The following is a 20,139-nucleotide window of genomic DNA, read 5'->3' on the forward strand; positions in this document are numbered from 1 at the left end:
GCGCATGTTTTTTTTGCTCCATTTGCTTTTTGGCAGTGCAGAATACAGCCAGATCCTTTTCATATTACAGCATGAAAATCCAGCTATTTTAAACACGGGTTTGGCCGTCTGTGATTACATCTGAGTGCACAGACAATTCAGCTATTTCTGGGCTACTGTAAAATTTCCTTGGCGTGTCTTATACAAATTATTGACACCAGTTTGCTGAAAAAAAAATTACTTAGCTACAGTGCATTTATTTTAAACAGGGGTTTGGCTGTCTGACAGATCTTCGGGAACTCCTAGAGTGAACCCACAGTACCGCGACAATGAACCTCCCAAGGGTGAGCTGACCAGGTGGACCACCCCCAATACAGGGAGCGTTAGGGGCAGGCCCGAGGGAGACTATTGCCGTGGAAGCTGATATTCAGGGACAGAAAGTAGGAGCGGAAAAGAGGCTGGATAAGCAGGGCAAAGAGAGGACAAAGAACACGCTGGGTACTGCGGGAATACAGGACTGGCAGACTATGGCGTAGGCACAGGGTAGTCTGGCTATGTTGGAGACACAGGGCAGACTAGCTATGGCGGAGACACAGGGCAGACAGGCTATGGCAGAGACACAGGGCATACTAACTATGGCGGAGACACAGGGCAGACTAACAATGGCGGAGACACAAGGCAGACTGACAATAGCGGAGAAACAAGGCAGACAAGCTATGGCGAAGACACAGAGCAAAGAGGAGACCTGGGTCAAATGAAGGCAAATGACAATCGGGCATGGAGCAGAGGGAGAGGCTACCTGATATAGGGTGAATAGGGAAGAACTTCCGGGTCAGGTAACCTCCGGGATCATGAGCGGCGACCAGCCTGTGGGAGTGTGCGTGCGTAGCCAGAGCAGGGAGGTGAAGTGCGCACGTGCAGCCGCCAGGAACCAGAATCCAGTGAGGAAGCAGGAAGAGAGGAAACCAGGCGGTGCGCGGAAACTCCGGGGATGCGCAGAGCTGAGCACACAACCCGGAAGAGGACCCAGAAGAAGCAGCAGCAGCACGCTGGGATAGGTGAGTATGTAAAGGGCCAGGTGCTGGAGGCGTGACACCGTCCCAGCGATAACATCTGAGTTTGCAGACAATTCTGCCATTTCTGGGCACTGTAAAATTTTGTTGGAGTGTCTTATACAACTTATTGACACCAGTATGCTAAAAAAAAATAGTTGCCTACAGGCCAGGTATTTTATACAGGGTTTTGGCCGTCACAGGGTTCACATCCGAGTGCACAGAAAATTTTGCCATTTCTGGGCTACAGTAAAATTTTGTTGGAGTGTCTTATACAAGTTATTGGCACCAGTTTGCTGATAAAAAATAGTTACCTACAAGCCAGATTTTTTAAACAGGGGTTTGGCCATCCCAGTGATCACATCTCAGTTCGCAGACAATTCTGCCGTTTCTGGGCTACTGTATTAATTTGTTGGAGTGTCTTATGTGAGTTCTTGATATCATGATCCAGGTCGGGGTTTGCTTTTTGCTTTTTCTTCCCTGGCCTGGTTATGGTGGGGTTAACCTTTACTGTATGACTCTGCTTGTATTTTGAACCCTGCCTCCTGCTTTCCGACTCTGTTACTACGTTTCCCGTCTGGCTTTGACTCTCTGGCTCGTACCTCGACTACGTCTTTTGCCTCACGTTTTGGATCCCGCGCTCCCATCTGGTTCCGATTTCTGGCTTGTCTCTGATCTCGCGCATTGCTGTGAACTCTGGTACTTCGTCTTCCTGTTTGTTGCTGAACGGCCTGTCTGACTACTCCGCCGACTTCTGGTGGTGCTCCTCGCTGTTCACTGTGGTGCTAGACGGTGAGTGATACCTCTTTCCCCTTACCTATGCCCCCTGGTGGAGGTTGCGTGCAACTGCCTTGCAGTTGCATTACATTATCACTGACCCAAAAGCATTTAAAAGGGGATTTTGCATTTTTTTTTCCTTTCTCTGGTATGGATCAGCTCTGTACTCTAGAGTGTCTTATACAAGTTATTGACAACAGTTTGCTGAAAAAAAAAATTATTACCTACAAGCCAGCTACTTTAAACTCAGCCATTTGTAGTGACCATGCAAAATATTGTCCTCCGTTTAAAATGGACAAGGCATGTGGCAAGGGACGCAGAAGTGGACGTGATGGTGATGGTGCATGCAGAGGCTGAGGCCGTGGGCAAAGTGAAATTGTGCCACAACAAACACCCACATCTTCTCGCTTGACCTTCCTGTCCCAATTACTAGGGGACCGCAGCAGCACACAATTATTGAACCTAGAGCAGTGTCAAAAGGTTGTTGGTTGGATAGTGGATAATGCTTCCAGTAAGTTTGCCACACCACCACCCTGTCTTCCACACGGTCAAGTCTGAGTAGCCGTGAGTCTGGACCGCATATTCCTCACCCTGATCCTCCTTCCTCCCACCATGCCGAGTGCCCAGAGACAGCTGATCCCAATCTTGGACACTCTGAAGAGCTGTTCACTTTTCCATTTATAGATTCAGGACTCTCACCCAATCCACTTGAAGTGGGGCAAGAGGAGATGGCATGTAGCAATGCCCAAATAATTGAGCAGCCATGGTCACACGAAGGCGACGGTGGGAAAGTGTCAAGAGGAGGACAATGATGAGAAACAATTGCCAAAAAGTCAGGAGGAGGACCAGGGTGTGGAAGTGGAAGACGAGGTAGTGGATGATATAGTAACTGACCCTAGCTGGTAGGAGGACATGCAGAGCAAGGACAGCAGCACACAGAGAGATGGAGGCATAGCACCCAACAGGCAGGATGAAGCAGTGTGGTGACAGAAGGCGGGCAACTGTTCCCCATAACACCAACACGACGGAAGTTGCCAGTCCAACTGTTAGGTCTTCCCGAGTCTGCCAATAACCTCAAAAAAGCCATTTGCACCACCTGCCAGGCCAGCATCAGCAAGGGTAGCAAACCTACCAGCCTGACCACCACCAGCATGATCAGGTACATGGCAGCAAAGCACCCGACTTTGTGGGCCGAACCCCAGGGTCCAGGAACAGTGTCTGCGGGTGACACCACTGCTTCTTCCGCTGTTGTGTGTGAAAGCCAATCCCTGTCCATGGTACATGTGAAGATACCTCCTGCCCTGCAACTGTCGTTGCACCCACTCAACTAACACCATCATCAAGCATGTCCACATCCTTGTCCCAGCGCAGCCTGCAGTAGTCCATACCCCAGTACTTGGAATGCAAGCGCAAATACGCAGCCAACGCCACACAGGCCACACTACTAAATTAACACATTTCTCGTCTGCTTGCTCTCGAAATGTTGCTTTTTAGGCTCGTGGAGATGGAAGCTTTCCACAACCTGATGGCAGCGGCCTTCCCTCGGCACTCGGTCCACAGCCCCCACTAATTCTACCGTTCTGCCTTCCTCACATTACACAAGCACGTGTCCCACAAAATTAGCCATGCCCTCAACAATGCAGTTATTGGGAAAGTCCACCTAAACCATGGACACGTGGACAAGTGCTTGTGGGCAGGTACATCTCGCTGATGGCACACTGGGTTAACATAGTGAAAACCCGGACCCAGTCTGACTTTGGGATGGAACACGTCCTCCTGGCCCTACGTCAATCAGGGTTGCCCCCACAGTCTACAGCTCCTGCACCTCCTCCTCCTCTTCTTCTGCCTCCATGTCCGAAGTGACCACATCAGTTACAAGCTGGAAGCACTGCAGCACTGACTTAGCCTAGCAGCAACAGGCTGTGCTGAAGCTAATATGCTTAGGTAACAAACCGCACAATGCTGAAGAGTTATGGACAGCTCTAAAAGAGCAGGCAGATTTGTGGCTGACACCATTGAACCTACAGACAGGCATGGTTGTGTGTGACAATCTCCAGAACCTGGTGGCGGCTTTGAGGCGAGTCAAGCTCACACACGTACCATGCCTGGCCCATGTGCTTAACCTCGTTGCTCAACGGTTTCTCAAAAGCTACCCGGAGCTGCCAGATCTGCTTGTGAAAGTACGCAGCCTGTGTGCCCATTTTAGAAAGTCAGCTACAGCTTCCGCTGCTTTTGCTGTGCTTCAGGAGCGTTTTGCAGCTTCCAGCTCACCAAATGATGTGTGATGTCCACACGTGTTGGAACGCTACACTGCAGATGTTGGAAAGGTTTTGTGAGCAGAAGAGGGCAGTTGTTGACTACCAGCATCAACAAGGCTGTCGGCATTCAGTTCAGACTCCACACATAAGACTTCAGGAGTGGACACGGATGTCAGACATATGTACCATCCTTCAAAGCTATGAGGACTCCACCAAGATAGTGAGAGGCGATGATGCCATAATTAGCATCACCATTCCGCTTCTGTGTGTTCTGAAATGCTCTCTGCTCACAAAGAGGACGCATTGCAGGCGGAGCACGATGAGATGGAGCAAGGAATTATACAGGGTGATTACATGCAGCCCAGCCTCATGTCATTCCAACGTGGATTGGGTGACAATGAGGAAGAGAAGGAGGAAGAACAGGAGCTACAATCATGCGCTATAGAGGATACTACATGCACAACTGTCATATTGTCTGTTGAGTATGGATGGCCTGAGGATGGGGAGTAGGAGAGCATGGTCAGTTGTCCTCTTGGTGAGGACACGGAAGTCTCGCCTGTTAGGAGTCTGGAATGCATGGCTGACTTTGTTACGCTGCCTTTCCCGTGACCCTCACGTTCTCAAAATTTTGGGTGACAGTCATTACTGGTTGGTGACACTTCTAGACCCACACTACAAGGAGAACATTCTATCTCTTATTCCAGAGGCAGACTAAAATGTTGCAGAACTAGAGGGCCCTTGTTGAGGAATTATTTAAAAAATTCCCATCAGAAAACGCTGGCGGCAGAGGTCAAAGTGCTCTGGAAAACCAAGGAGTACAGGCGAGAGAGACACAATTCCAATCCAACAAAGGCAGGGCAACACTGGCAAAGTTCTGGGAGAGTTTTCTCTGAACCCCCCCATCGCACTGCCCCTGAGGCACGGGGTACTCTCACAAGGAGTGCAAAGTTTTGGAAGATTCTGAGGCAGTACCTTGCTGACCTTACTAATATCCTCCGTGATTCCTCTGTGTCTTATAATTATTGGGTATCCAAGCTGGACACATGGCATGAACTGGCTCTCTATGCCTTGGAGGTCCTGGCCTGCCCTGCCGCTAGCGTTTTGTCAGAGCGGGGTTTTTAGTGCTGCTGGTGGAATTATAACTGATAAGCGCATCCGCCTGTCAACTGAAAATGCTGACAGGCTGACTCTTATAAAAATGAACAAGGGCTGGATTGGGCCAGACTTCTCAACACCACCGAATGATAGCAGCCTAACATAAACTCAAATCCAGTGTCTTTTGTTTGGGAGGTCTATTCCCATCCACCTCTTCACACCCACACATAGGCCAATTCAGAAAGCATATTACTATTTGCTGTTGTCCTCCTCCTTCTACTCATCCACCACCACTATATCACCAGGGTGACCGTGGTCTGTGATGCAACACCAACATTTTTGTTTTAAAGCATGTTTATGATGCCCGTAAACAAAATTTTTAGACAGTATGTTGAAGTATACCCCCCAGGGGGAAATTTTTGACAGCCCATACACTGACTGCATGGACATTACAAGTATAGGAGACCCGCTCCTTTGTAATGGGAACAGATTTTTAGGAGGCCCTTCTCCATGTCTCTTCCAAGGGGTATTAGGGTGTGTCCAAATTTGGGGCAGGCCTTGCATTCATTGCATAGGCAAACAGTATGGGAGAACCACTTCCTAATAATGGGATCTGTAGGAGTTGGTCAGCTTCAACAATGCAATTCTCCACTGCCGGGTCTTCAGCCTCAACTCTAACATTCTCCATTGCCAGTTCTTCATCCTCAACACTGCAATGCTACACTGCCGGTTCTTCATCCTCAAAACTGCAATTCTCCACTGCAGTTTCTTCAGCCTCAATAATGAAATTTTCCACTGCAGGTTTTTCAGCTTGAACACTGACATTCTCCACTGCTGGGTCTTAATCCTCAACACTGCAATTCTCCAATGCAGGCTTCTGGATCAACACTGAAATGCTCTACTGCCGAATGTTCACCATCAATACTGCAATGCTCCAATGCCAGGTCTTCACCCTCAACACTGACATTCTCCAATGCCAGTTCTTCAGGCTCAACACTGCAATGCTCCAATGCCAGGATTTCATCCTCAACACTGCAATTCTACAATGCAGGTTCTTCAGGCTCAACACTGCAATGCTCCACTGCCGGGGGTTCAGCCTCAACACTGCAATGCTCCAATGCTGGGTCTCCAGCCTCATCACTTACATTCTCCAATGCAAGTTCTTCAGGCTCAACACTGCAATGCTCCCCTGCCGGGTCTTCATCCTCAACACTGTAATTCTCCACTGCAATTTCTTCAGCATAAATAATGAAATTACCCACTGCAGATTTTTCAGCCTCAGCACTGCCATTCTCCACTGCTGGGTCTTAATCCTCAACACTACCATTGTCCAATGCAGGTTCTTCAGGCTCAACAATGCAATGCTCAACTACCGGGTGTTCGGCCTCAAAACTGCAATGCTATACTGCTGGGTCTTCATCCTCAACACTGAAATTCTCCACTGCAGGTTTTTCAGCCTCGACACTGACATTCTTCATTGCCGGGTCTTAATCCTCAACACTGCAATTCTCCAATGCAGGTTCTTCGGGCTCAACACTGAAATGCTCCACGGCCGGGTGTTCAGCCTCAACACTGCAATGCTCCAATGCCAGGTCTTCATCCTCAACACTGACATTCTCCAATGCAGGTTCTTCAGGCTCAGCACTGCAATGCTCCACTGCCGGGTGTTCATCCTCAACATGGACATTCTCCACTGCCGGGTCTTTATCCTCAACACTGCAATTGTCCAATGCAGGTTCTTCAGGCTCAACACTGCATTTCACTACATAGGCATATAGTATAGGAGTACCAAATTCCTAATAATGGGAACAATGCTTTCAAGTGGACATCCTGTACGTCTGTTCAAATGTTTATTGGGGTGTGTGTAACTTTGGGCCTTGGTAGGCCTTGCATTCAATGCATAGGCAAACAGTATGGGAGTACCAAATTACTAATAATGGGAACAATGCTTTCAGGTGGTCCTCCTGTACGTCTAGTCAAAGGGTTAGTGGGGGGCATCCAAATTTGGGGTAGGTGTTTCATTCACTACATGGGCAAACAGTATGGGAGTACCAACTTCCTAATATTGGGAACATTGCTTTCAGGTGGCCATCCTGTAAGTGGCTTCAAGGGGTTTTGGGGTGCGTCTAAATTTGATGCAGGGCAGGCCTTGCATGCAATGCATAAGCAAACATTATGGGAGTAACAACTTCCTAATAGTGGGAACAATGCTTTCAGGTGGCCATTCTGTACGTGGCTTCAAAGGGGTATTGTGTTGCATCTAAATTTGATGCAGGGCAGACCTTGCATGCAATGCATAAGCAAACAGTATGGGAGTAACAGCTTCCTAATAATGGGAACAAGGCTTTAAGGTGGCCATCCAGTACATCTGTTCAAAGGGTTATTGGGGTGTGTGTAACTTTGGGTCTGGGCAGGCCTTGCATTCAATGCACAGGCAAACAGTATGGGAGTACCAAATTACTAATAATAGCAACACTGGATTCAAAGGGGTATCGAGATGTGTCTACGTTTTTGGCAGCCCTGCCACTCCCTGCATACACCATAACATGATAGGAGACCCACTGTTTTAATAATGGGAACAACAAAGCATAGCCGGCTGAAAGCTCTCTGAGAATAGTGAGGACCGACTGCTGGCCTATTAAGAATAGTGAAGGCCTCCTGATGGCCCTATAAAAATGGGCTTTGAGACTTTCAGAGTCCCTCCTTCATAAATGAAACAGGATTTGTCAGATGATGTGTAACACACCACATGACCGGATAAGGTTGTACATTGACATTTCCCAGTGAATGCATTTGTCTTGTTTGAAAGCAATGCTAAAATTGAAAAACGCATCAAAAACGCTACGTGTGTACATAGCCCAAGTGGTGGAGGAGCATTTTTGTTTTGGGTTATTTATTTTGCCTTTTACACAAATCTTTACCCTGGAAAGGATGTTTAACATATTTCCCAGTAAAATCCACTTTGTTTTTGTATGTTTTATTGTGATTCTGCAAAAGTGACGTAATACTCTGACAACATTGTTCACAGCAGTGATCTGGGAGTCAGAAATGCTTCCAGGGTTCTTCACCAAGATGTTCCTAAGTCATTTCAGCACTGTTCCCATCGATTTCCACAGTTTATAGACCCTTTAAGAACCACGGGGGGGGGACAGCAGCAAAAATGCTCGAGTTTCACATTGACTTACATTGGGCTCCAGCACCCGAGCATTACAATATGCTCGACCGGAGCAACGAGCACCCGAGAATTATAGTGCTCACCCATCACTAGTGGGGACATCACACAACAGTCAGTGAGCCGGAAGCTGGAAACGCTGCTGAAGCACGCAAGGGCGGCAGGAGCTGTAGCTGACTTTCTAAAATGGGCACACAGGCGGCGTACTTTGACAAGCAGATCCAGCAGCTCCGGGTAGTTTTTGAGGAACCACTGACCCACGAGGTTAAGCACATGGGCCAGGTGTGTGAGCTTTCCTCGCCTCATAGCCACCACCAGGTTCCGGCCATTGTCACACACGACCATGCCTGGCTGTAGGTTCAGCGGTATCCGCAACAGATCTGCCTGCTCTTTCAGAGCTGTCCACAACTCTTCAGTATATTAGCTTCAGCACAGCCTGTTGCTGCTTGGCTGAGGCAGTGCTGCAGTGCTTCCAGCTTGTGACTGATGTGGTCATTTCGGAGATGGAGGCTGAAGAGGAGGAGGATTAGGTGCAGGAGCTGTAGACTGTGGGGGCAATAATGATTGACCTAGGGCTCACAATCCTCGGCTTTGGGAGGACGTGTTCCATCCCAAGGTCCGACTGGGTCCTTGCTCCCACTATGTTAACCCAGTGTGCGATTAGTAAGATGTACCATCCCTGCTCACAAGCACTTGTCCACGTGTCCGTGGTTATGTGGAGTTTCCCAGTAACTGCATTGTTGAGGGCACAGTTAATGTTGTGGGACACGTGCTGATGTAATGCGGTGACAGCACAATGGAAGAAATGGTGACGGCTGGGTACCGAGGGACGGCCACCGCCATCAGGTTGTGGAAAGCTTCCATCTCCACGAGCCTAAAAAGCAACATTTCAAGTGCAAGCAGACGAGAAATGTGGGAATTTAGTAGTGTTGCCTGTGGGCCGTTGACTGTGTATTTGCGCTTGTGTTCCTAAGACTGGGGTATGGAAAACTGAACACTGCGCTGGGACAAGGACGTGGACGTGCTTGCTGATGGTGCTAGTTGAGTGTGTACAATGACAGGTGCAGGGCAGGAGGCATCTTCGCATGCAGCATGAACAGGGGATTGGCTTGCATGCACAACAGCAGAAGAAGCAGTGGTCTCACCCGCAGACACTGTTCGTGGACCCTAAGGTTCAGCCCACAAAGTTGGGTGCTTTGCTGCCATGTGCCTGATCATGCTGGAGCTGGGCTGGCTGGTAGTTTTGCTACCCCTGCTGATGCTGGCCTGGTAGATTGTGCAAATGGCCTTTTGGGGGTTATCGGCAGAGTCTTTAAAAAACAACCAAACTGGGAAAGACCTAACAGTTGGACTGGCAACTTCCGTCATGTTGGTGTTACGGGGAACCAATGCCTGCAAATATATCTGCAAATTGTCAAATAGAAAGATTTGTACTATTAAAAACTTGAGATTTTTACACTCTTAAAACAGATAATGAAACCACACAAAATAGTTAATAAAGAACATTTACCTTATTTGTACTTTGCTAGAATCCCCTTTTATTTACAAGTTTAGCAAAAAGTGTTTATATGTTCAATTAAATTTACTAAACCTCTATTTTGGGTAACAGATCGATTTTGAAATGGCTTCGCTTGAATCTAACAATACCTTACATACGGTTGTACACACTGTCTGGGCACATGACAGGGTTTAGAAGGGAAGGAGCGCTATTTAGATATTTGATTGCAGATCTTGCTGGATTAGATTGCAGGCATAATGTACTGGCAGGGGTGGATTAAGGGTAGCCAGGGCCCCGGGCTGTTCAGACACTGTGGCCCCCCCGGTCATGTGACGGGGGTCATGTGACAGGGGTCATGTTATACCCGAACCAGATTATTCCAGAAAAATGGCCGGGCCCTACTCTACTGTAACCTATTAAATATTTGTTAAAATCTGCAATACAATTTAGGTATATTTTGACCAATAATATCACATACAAGGAACAAATACCACCACGCCATGACCAGACCACAAATTACAACCACAGTGATCGAATAATATCACATACAAGGAACAAATACCACCGCACCATGTCAAGACCACATATTACCACCACTTGGTGACCAAATAGCACATTCAAGGGACAAATACCACAACACCATTTCCAGACCACATATTACCACCACATAGTGACTGAATACTACAATACTGATCAGTAATTAAAAAAAACAACAAAAAAACACAATACTATCACCATAAGTGCCAGTATTCACGGGAGATCTGTACTTAGTATGCAGTGTCTGTGTAGAGGTAATACAGAGATTACTGGTGACATTATACACAGGAGCTCTGTATATAATGTATAGGTAATACAGTGATCACTGGTGACATTGTACACAGGACCTCTGTATATAGTATACAGTGTATAGTGTCAGTGTATAGGTAACACTGACTCACCAGTGACGTCTCTAGGTGAAGTCCTTCATCTTTCATCCAGCACTGACCGCCATCATTTCTTCCAGCCAGGACTCGTCTCTGCAAGAAATAACACAGTTATCTCGAGCTCTGCTTGCAGAACACATTACTTAATTTTTCACAACTTCTACATTACACCACATGGAGAAAAAAAGGCGATATAGTGTCACTCTACACAGTAACAGGACCGCTCCCCCCCCCATTTAAAACAGTATACTCAAAAAATAAAATAAATACATCACTGCAGTAATAATATCCCTTAATTAGCCCCTATGGTAATAATATTCCCCACTCTGGCCCCGTGTGTCTCATTCCTGGCTCCAGCCATATGTTCTCCCATCCTGCACTCATGAGTATCCATTCTACACCATATGATTTCCCCATCCTGCCCCATCTGTCTCCATCGTATCCATCCTGCCCCATGATCCAATCCTGCCCCATGTCTTTCATTCTGCCCCGTGTCTCCAATCATGCCCCGTGTCTACATTCTGCCCATGCCTCCAGTCCTGCCCCCAGTGTGTCCAGCAGTCTGCCCCAGTGTGTCCTCCAGCATTGCCCTAGTGTGTCCAGCAGTCTGCCCCAGTGTCTCCAGCATTGCCCCAGTGTCTCCAGCAATCTGCCCCAGTGTGTCCTCCAGCATTGCCCCAGTGTGTCCAGCAAACTGCCCCAGTGTCTCCAGCATTGCCCCAGTGTCTCCAGCATTGCCCCAGTGTCTCCAGCATTGCCCCAGTGTCTCCAGCAATCATCTGCCCCAGTGTGTCTCCAGCATTGCCCCCCAGTGTGTCCAGCAATCTTCCCCAGTGTCTCCAGCATTGCCCCAGTGTCTCCAGCAATCTTCCCCAGTGTTTCCAGCAATCTGCACCAGTGTGTCCTCCAGCATTGCCCCAGTGTGTCCAGCAATCTGCCCCAGTGTCTCCAGCATTGCCCCAGTGTGTCCAGCAATCTGCCCCAGTGTCTCCAGCATTGCCCCAGTGTCTCCAGCATTGCCCCAGTGTGTCCAGCAAACTGCCCCAGTGTCTCCAGCATTGCCCCAGTGTCTCCAGCATTGCCCCAGTGTCTCCAGCAATCATCTGCCCCAGTGTGTCCAGCAATCTTCCCCAGTGTCTCCAGCATTGCCCCAGTGTCTCCAGCAATCTGCCCCAGTGTTTCCAGCAATCTGCCCCAGTGTGTCCTCCAGCATTGCCCCAGTGTGTCCAGCAATCTGCCCCAGTGTCTCCAGCATTGCCCCCAGTGTGTCCAGCAATCTGCCCCAGTGTGTCCAGCAATCTGCCCCAGTGTCTCCAGCATTGCCCCAGTGTCTCCAGCAATCTGCTCCAGTGTCTCCAGCATTGCCCCCAGTGTGTCCAGCATTGCCCCAGTGTCTCCAGCATTGCCCCAGTGTGTCCTCCAGCATTGCCCCCAGTGTGTCCACCATTAGCTTATCAAAAAAACAAAACAAAAAAAGAGTCTCCTCACCTGACCAGCGCTCCAGGCCGCGAGCTCCCTCCAGCAGCGCACACTCGCCGGCAACTGACAATGACGCCAGATGCCGGTGACGTGTGCGCTGCGGCCGACTTAAGCTGCCAGCCTCCAATTGGCTGGCGGCTGTTGTTAACTATTGACGTGCGGGCGCGCGCACGTTAATAGGAAACCGCCGCAGCGCCGGAAGGGGCCCGGTGAGCAGATGAGAAGGGGCCCGATGCGGGCCCCCTCTCTCTGCCCACCGGGTCCGGTGGCACATAAATGCCGGCGGGCATTCACAGTCACACTCGGGCGGATTATCAGAGGGTCAATCTGTGCGGTAGCCCAGGGCCCCCCCACACCACTGGGCCCTGGGCTACCGCTCATATTGACCCTCTGATAATCCGCCCCTGTTCATAGTCACCTGGCAGCTCGAAAGATAGCTACACGAACATGCTTTCCAGATCCCAGTGAATACCCTAACCTTCATTATCTTTAGCCCATATACATGGATCTGGAATTACTCTCAGACCCCTAGGCTTGGTCCACGATATTACCTGCTGTTCTGTGGAGTGAGATGGCAAGAAGAATAGTCAGGTAGCTGGGTCAGAGAAAATACAAAACCAGAAGACACAAGAGTAGTCCGTAAACGGGCTGGGATAACAACCAGAAACAAATACACAAGCAGGAAGCTGAGCACAAAGGACTGAACCAGAGGAGAACAAGTCTGTATCTGGAAAACAGCATCCAGCAATGTGCTTTGAGCTTTACTAGGGTGTGGTGATTTCAAATTGGCTGAAGCAGGGAGCAGATTACCTCAGCTGGACAACACACTCGCCCATAATTGCAGACTGGATTGTACTACAGGTCTCAGGCACCCTAATCTTAGTGGGTGGACAGAGGCTGTGCTGCCCAGAGCTTCTGGTTCCGACCTCTCCATCACCATCTCCGCCTGCAGAATGAATAAGGTGGCTCCTGGAGACAGAAGCAAACATCACAGGAACTGATTCCAGAGGAGATGGGACACATCATTTACAGACACACTAACATGACAAAATGGCACAAAACAAAAGCAGTAGAAATCCCCATAATTTTAATTTTTTTTAAAGAATAACCTTCAAGGGAACCTGTCACCCCCAAAATCGAAGGTGAGCTAAGCCCACCAGCATCAGGTGTTTATCTACAGACAAAGTATGCCTATGCCGGAGCCGCAACGTGAAGACAAGAAGAGGACGTTATCCTATGAAGATGGGACGCCCCGGACCGCAACGCCCATCGGATCGGACCACCCGCCCAGGTGAGTATAATCTAACCTCTTTTTCTCATCTTTCAGGATACATCTGTGGGCTTATCTACAGCATTACAGAATGCTGTAGATAAGCCCCTGATGCCGGTGGGCTTAGCTCACCTTCGATTTTGGGGGTGACAGGTTCTCTTTAAGTGAATAAATCTATAGGAATAGTGACTATTTTGACTCCACAGCCACTTTCCGGAAATTAGCACACAGTAAACTTTGCAAAGTGAAAATTGCATATTGGTTATTTTATTATTATTATTATTATTATTATTATTATTTATTTATTTAGCACCATTAATTCCATGGTGCTATTATTACCCAACACATATTGCCCATATTGTGATCCAGGAGATACACGCACCATAAATTAAGTGGGTTCTTCTCACTATAGTAATGCCAAATACATGGATGCTAAATGTGGTTTGGGCACACGGCAAGGCTCAGAAGCCGGGAGAGATTTGACTTTTGGAGAGAGGATTTTCCTAGATTGGTTTATGGAAGTCATGTTGCTTTTTCTAGAGCATTTGAGCCACTAATAATGTGGAAACCTGTTTATTTCCATTGATAGTTGATGGATCTTAATAGTGGCTTGTTTTTGTGAGATAAGTAAAAGTTTTTATTGGTATCATTTTTACCTACATAATATTGTTTGGTGGCTTTTTATTCCATATTTAGGAGGCAGAATGAGCAAACAGTTGAACACCATGCTCCATTGGTTCATCCTATGATGTTTTCTATTATAACTTGCCATTTTTACAGACATTTTAAGTAGAAATTTTCAAAAATATAAAATTCAAGGATATTTTATTCAAAAGTAATTTTTTTTTCTTGGCAGATGACTGTGTCAGGAGATCAGAGGGACAGCTGACATCTTTATTATTTAAATCGAATGATCTAGAGATTACACAGAATGCAATCAAAGTGAATTCCAGTACTCCAGATATACCATCATTCCTTCAGAGCAAAGATGTGTCATCTGATCCTTTGAAACAAGTCCTGTCTTCTGATTCATTACCGACTACTGAGGAAAATCAAAGTAAAAAAATAAGCATTAAAATACAAACTGCTCCTAAAGCTAAAAATTCATTTTCAGGTTCAGAATATGGAAATAGTTTTCCCTTCGAAAAGTCTTTTCTTAAACATCAAAAAATTCACACAGCGGACAATAGATTTTCTTGTTCCAAGTGTGGGAAATGTTTTAACCATGAATCAAATCTTCTTAGTCATCAGAGAACTCACACAGGGGAGAAGCCTTTTTCATGTTCAGAATGTGGGAAATGTTTTTTATGGAAATCATTTCTTGTTAATCACCAGAGAACGCACACAGGGGAGAAGCCATTTTCCTGTTCAGAATGTGGAAAATGTTTTACACAGAAATCAGATTTGGTTCAGCACCAGAAAACACACACAGGGAAGAAGCCTTTTTTGTGTTCAGAATGTGGAAAATGTTTTACCCGCAAATCATATTTGGTTAGGCACCAGAGAACTCACACAGGGGAGAAGCCATTTTCATGTTCAGTTTGTGGAAAAGGTTTTAATAATAAATCAGATTTTGTTAAGCACCAGCGAATTCACACAGGGGAAAAGCCTTTTTCTTGTTCAGAATGTGGGAAATGTTTTACACAGAAAGCAAATCTTGTTAGTCACCAGAGAACTCACACAGGGGAGAAGCCTTTTTTCTGTTCAGAATGTGGGAAATGTTATAACCAGAAAGTGCTTCTTGATAGCCACCAGAGAACCCACACAGGGGAGAAGCCATTTTCATGTTCAGAATGTTGGAAAAGTTTTAGCCAGAAATCAGATTTGGTTAAGCACCAGAGAACTCACACAGGGGAGAAACCTTTTTTATGTTCAGAATGTGGAAAATGTTTTAACCAGAATTCATATTTTGTTAAACACCAGAGAACTCACACAGGGGAGAAGCCTTTTTCATGTTCAGAATGTGGAAAACATTTTAACCAGAAACCATATTTGGTTAAGCACCAGAGAACTCACACAGTGGAGAAGCCTTTTTCATGCTCAGAATGTGGGAAATGTTGCCCCAGTGTCTCCAGCAATCTGCCCCAGTGTCTCCAGCAATCTGCCCCAGTGTTTCCAGCAATCTGCCCCAGTGTGTCCTCCAGCATTGCCCCAGTGTGTCCAGCAATCTGCCCCAGTGTCTCCAGCATTGCCCCCAGTGTGTCCAGCAATCTGCCCCAGTGTGTCCAGCAATCTGCCCCAGTGTCTCCAGCATTGCCCCAGTGTCTCCAGCAATCTGCTCCAGTGTCTCCAGCATTGCCCCCAGTGTGTCCAGCATTGCCCCAGTGTCTCCAGCATTGCCCCAGTGTGTCCTCCAGCATTGCCCCCAGTGTGTCCACCATTAGCTTATCAAAAAAACAAAACAAAAAAAGAGTCTCCTCACCTGACCAGCGCTCCAGGCCGCGAGCTCCCTCCAGCAGCGCACACTCGCCGGCAACTGACAATGACGCCAGATGCCGGTGACGTGTGCGCTGCGGCCGACTTAAGCTGCCAGCCTCCAATTGGCTGGCGGCTGTTGTTAACTATTGACGTGCGGGCGCGCGCACGTTAATAGGAAACCGCCGCAGCGCCGGAAGGGGCCCGGTGAGCAGATGAGAAGGGGCCCGATGCGGGCCCCCTCTCTCTGCCCACCGGGTCCGGTGGCACATAAATGCCGGCGGGCATTCACAGTCACACTCGGGCGGATTATCAGAGGGTCAATCTGTGCGGTAGCCCAGGGCCCCCCCACACCACTGGGCCCTGGGCTACCGCTCATATTGACCCTCTGATAATCCGCCCCTGTTCATAGTCACCTGGCAGCTCGAAAGATAGCTACACGAACATGCTTTCCAGATCCCAGTGAATACCCTAACCTTCATTATCTTTAGCCCATATACATGGATCTGGAATTACTCTCAGACCCCTAGGCTTGGTCCACGATATTACCTGCTGTTCTGTGGAGTGAGATGGCAAGAAGAATAGTCAGGTAGCTGGGTCAGAGAAAATACAAAACCAGAAGACACAAGAGTAGTCCGTAAACGGGCTGGGATAACAACCAGAAACAAATACACAAGCAGGAAGCTGAGCACAAAGGACTGAACCAGAGGAGAACAAGTCTGTATCTGGAAAACAGCATCCAGCAATGTGCTTTGAGCTTTACTAGGGTGTGGTGATTTCAAATTGGCTGAAGCAGGGAGCAGATTACCTCAGCTGGACAACACACTCGCCCATAATTGCAGACTGGATTGTACTACAGGTCTCAGGCACCCTAATCTTAGTGGGTGGACAGAGGCTGTGCTGCCCAGAGCTTCTGGTTCCGACCTCTCCATCACCATCTCCGCCTGCAGAATGAATAAGGTGGCTCCTGGAGACAGAAGCAAACATCACAGGAACTGATTCCAGAGGAGATGGGACACATCATTTACAGACACACTAACATGACAAAATGGCACAAAACAAAAGCAGTAGAAATCCCCATAATTTTAATTTTTTTTAAAGAATAACCTTCAAGGGAACCTGTCACCCCCAAAATCGAAGGTGAGCTAAGCCCACCAGCATCAGGTGTTTATCTACAGACAAAGTATGCCTATGCCGGAGCCGCAACGTGAAGACAAGAAGAGGACGTTATCCTATGAAGATGGGACGCCCCGGACCGCAACGCCCATCGGATCGGACCACCCGCCCAGGTGAGTATAATCTAACCTCTTTTTCTCATCTTTCAGGATACATCTGTGGGCTTATCTACAGCATTACAGAATGCTGTAGATAAGCCCCTGATGCCGGTGGGCTTAGCTCACCTTCGATTTTGGGGGTGACAGGTTCTCTTTAAGTGAATAAATCTATAGGAATAGTGACTATTTTGACTCCACAGCCACTTTCCGGAAATTAGCACACAGTAAACTTTGCAAAGTGAAAATTGCATATTGGTTATTTTATTATTATTATTATTATTATTATTTATTTATTTAGCACCATTAATTCCATGGTGCTATTATTACCCAACACATATTGCCCATATTGTGATCCAGGAGATACACGCACCATAAATTAAGTGGGTTCTTCTCACTATAGTAATGCCAAATACATGGATGCTAAATGTGGTTTGGGCACACGGCAAGGCTCAGAAGCCGGGAGAGATTTGACTTTTGGAGAGAGGATTTTCCTAGATTGGTTTATGGAAGTCATGTTGCTTTTTCTAGAGCATTTGAGCCACTAATAATGTGGAAACCTGTTTATTTCCATTGATAGTTGATGGATCTTAATAGTGGCTTGTTTTTGTGAGATAAGTAAAAGTTTTTATTGGTATCATTTTTACCTACATAATATTGTTTGGTGGCTTTTTATTCCATATTTAGGAGGCAGAATGAGCAAACAGTTGAACACCATGCTCCATTGGTTCATCCTATGATGTTTTCTATTATAACTTGCCATTTTTACAGACATTTTAAGTAGAAATTTTCAAAAATATAAAATTCAAGGATATTTTATTCAAAAGTAATTTTTTTTTCTTGGCAGATGACTGTGTCAGGAGATCAGAGGGACAGCTGACATCTTTATTATTTAAATCGAATGATCTAGAGATTACACAGAATGCAATCAAAGTGAATTCCAGTACTCCAGATATACCATCATTCCTTCAGAGCAAAGATGTGTCATCTGATCCTTTGAAACAAGTCCTGTCTTCTGATTCATTACCGACTACTGAGGAAAATCAAAGTAAAAAAATAAGCATTAAAATACAAACTGCTCCTAAAGCTAAAAATTCATTTTCAGGTTCAGAATATGGAAATAGTTTTCCCTTCGAAAAGTCTTTTCTTAAACATCAAAAAATTCACACAGCGGACAATAGATTTTCTTGTTCCAAGTGTGGGAAATGTTTTAACCATGAATCAAATCTTCTTAGTCATCAGAGAACTCACACAGGGGAGAAGCCTTTTTCATGTTCAGAATGTGGGAAATGTTTTTTATGGAAATCATTTCTTGTTAATCACCAGAGAACGCACACAGGGGAGAAGCCATTTTCCTGTTCAGAATGTGGAAAATGTTTTACACAGAAATCAGATTTGGTTCAGCACCAGAAAACACACACAGGGAAGAAGCCTTTTTTGTGTTCAGAATGTGGAAAATGTTTTACCCGCAAATCATATTTGGTTAGGCACCAGAGAACTCACACAGGGGAGAAGCCATTTTCATGTTCAGTTTGTGGAAAAGGTTTTAATAATAAATCAGATTTTGTTAAGCACCAGCGAATTCACACAGGGGAAAAGCCTTTTTCTTGTTCAGAATGTGGGAAATGTTTTACACAGAAAGCAAATCTTGTTAGTCACCAGAGAACTCACACAGGGGAGAAGCCTTTTTTCTGTTCAGAATGTGGGAAATGTTATAACCAGAAAGTGCTTCTTGATAGCCACCAGAGAACCCACACAGGGGAGAAGCCATTTTCATGTTCAGAATGTTGGAAAAGTTTTAGCCAGAAATCAGATTTGGTTAAGCACCAGAGAACTCACACAGGGGAGAAACCTTTTTTATGTTCAGAATGTGGAAAATGTTTTAACCAGAATTCATATTTTGTTAAACACCAGAGAACTCACACAGGGGAGAAGCCTTTTTCATGTTCAGAATGTGGAAAACATTTTAACCAGAAACCATATTTGGTTAAGCACCAGAGAACTCACACAGTGGAGAAGCCTTTTTCATGCTCAGAATGTGGGAAATGTTTTGAACAGCAAGCACATCTTGATAGTCACCTGAGAACCCACACAGAAGAGAAACCTTTTTCATGTTCATAATGTGGGAAATGTTTTCATGGAAATTAGCTTGTAATAAACATCAGAATGCCACAATTCCTTTGCTCAGTGTGTCTTGGATGCGTTGACTGACAGCTCAGTTGTCCAATCTGGTGCTGAGCTTCTTTCAGGTGTTTTCTATTCCTGGTGATTTCTCAGCTACTTAGCGGAGCTGTCAGTTCCAGACCTCTGCCTGATGTAGCATCTGCTCAGTGGATTGCCTTGTGCTCTGCTTGTTGATCTTTTGCTGCCTGACCTTGGACCTTGTTCTGACATCTGTTTGCCTAGCCCCTTTTCTCTGATCCGCTGTCTTCCTGGTATTCTGACATCAGGCCGTTACCTGACTTCGCCTTTGTCTTCTCTCTTTAGTTTACTTCATGTTCTTTTGGCATCTGACCCCGGAACGTTTGAGTACCCTATGTCATGGTCTGTCCGTGAGTAATGACTGGAATCACATTACGTCTGGAGTTTACTTTCCATCCACCAATGGATCCTGTTCATACACTTTGTGATCAGGTGCCAAATGATACAGGATCTGGCCAAGGAGCATCATAAGCTAAAATATTCACAGTCCCAGCTGCAGGGCCAGTTTTCCAGTACTATGGGTGCTTCCCAAGCTCTCAGCTACCGACTGTAGTTATGAATCCATTACCTTCTGATGTGCAGATGGTCTCTCCCAAACCAGTAGTTGCACTACCTGATAACTTTCTGGGGAAGAAAGACCAGTTTAGGATATTCAGGGAGAGCTATAGACTAGTTTTTATCTTACGACACTGGTCTTCTGGGAATGAGTCCCAGCCGGTGGGAATAATTATGTGCCTACTGCAAGGGG

General features: G+C 46.5%; 2 protein-coding genes across 1 annotated transcript in view; one reads left to right on the forward strand and one right to left on the reverse strand.

Moving 5' to 3' along the window:
- LOC143766378 (uncharacterized) overlaps positions 1-19,355 on the forward strand; it is a 400,099-nt gene extending 380,744 nt beyond the window's left edge. The window contains exons 6-7 of the mRNA XM_077254026.1: positions 14,360-15,590; positions 18,425-19,355. Of these exons, the coding sequence (XP_077110141.1) occupies positions 14,360-15,590; positions 18,425-19,310 (2,117 nt within the window). The 3' untranslated portion in view covers positions 19,311-19,355. The remainder of the gene's footprint in view (positions 1-14,359; positions 15,591-18,424) is intronic.
- The window catches only part of LOC143766335 (uncharacterized), a 569,027-nt gene that overhangs the window by 432,503 nt on the left and 116,385 nt on the right, over positions 1-20,139 (reverse strand).

The sequence above is a fragment of the Ranitomeya variabilis genome, chromosome 4 (assembly GCF_051348905.1).
Source record: "Ranitomeya variabilis isolate aRanVar5 chromosome 4, aRanVar5.hap1, whole genome shotgun sequence".
Lineage (NCBI taxonomy): Eukaryota > Metazoa > Chordata > Amphibia > Anura > Dendrobatidae > Ranitomeya > Ranitomeya variabilis.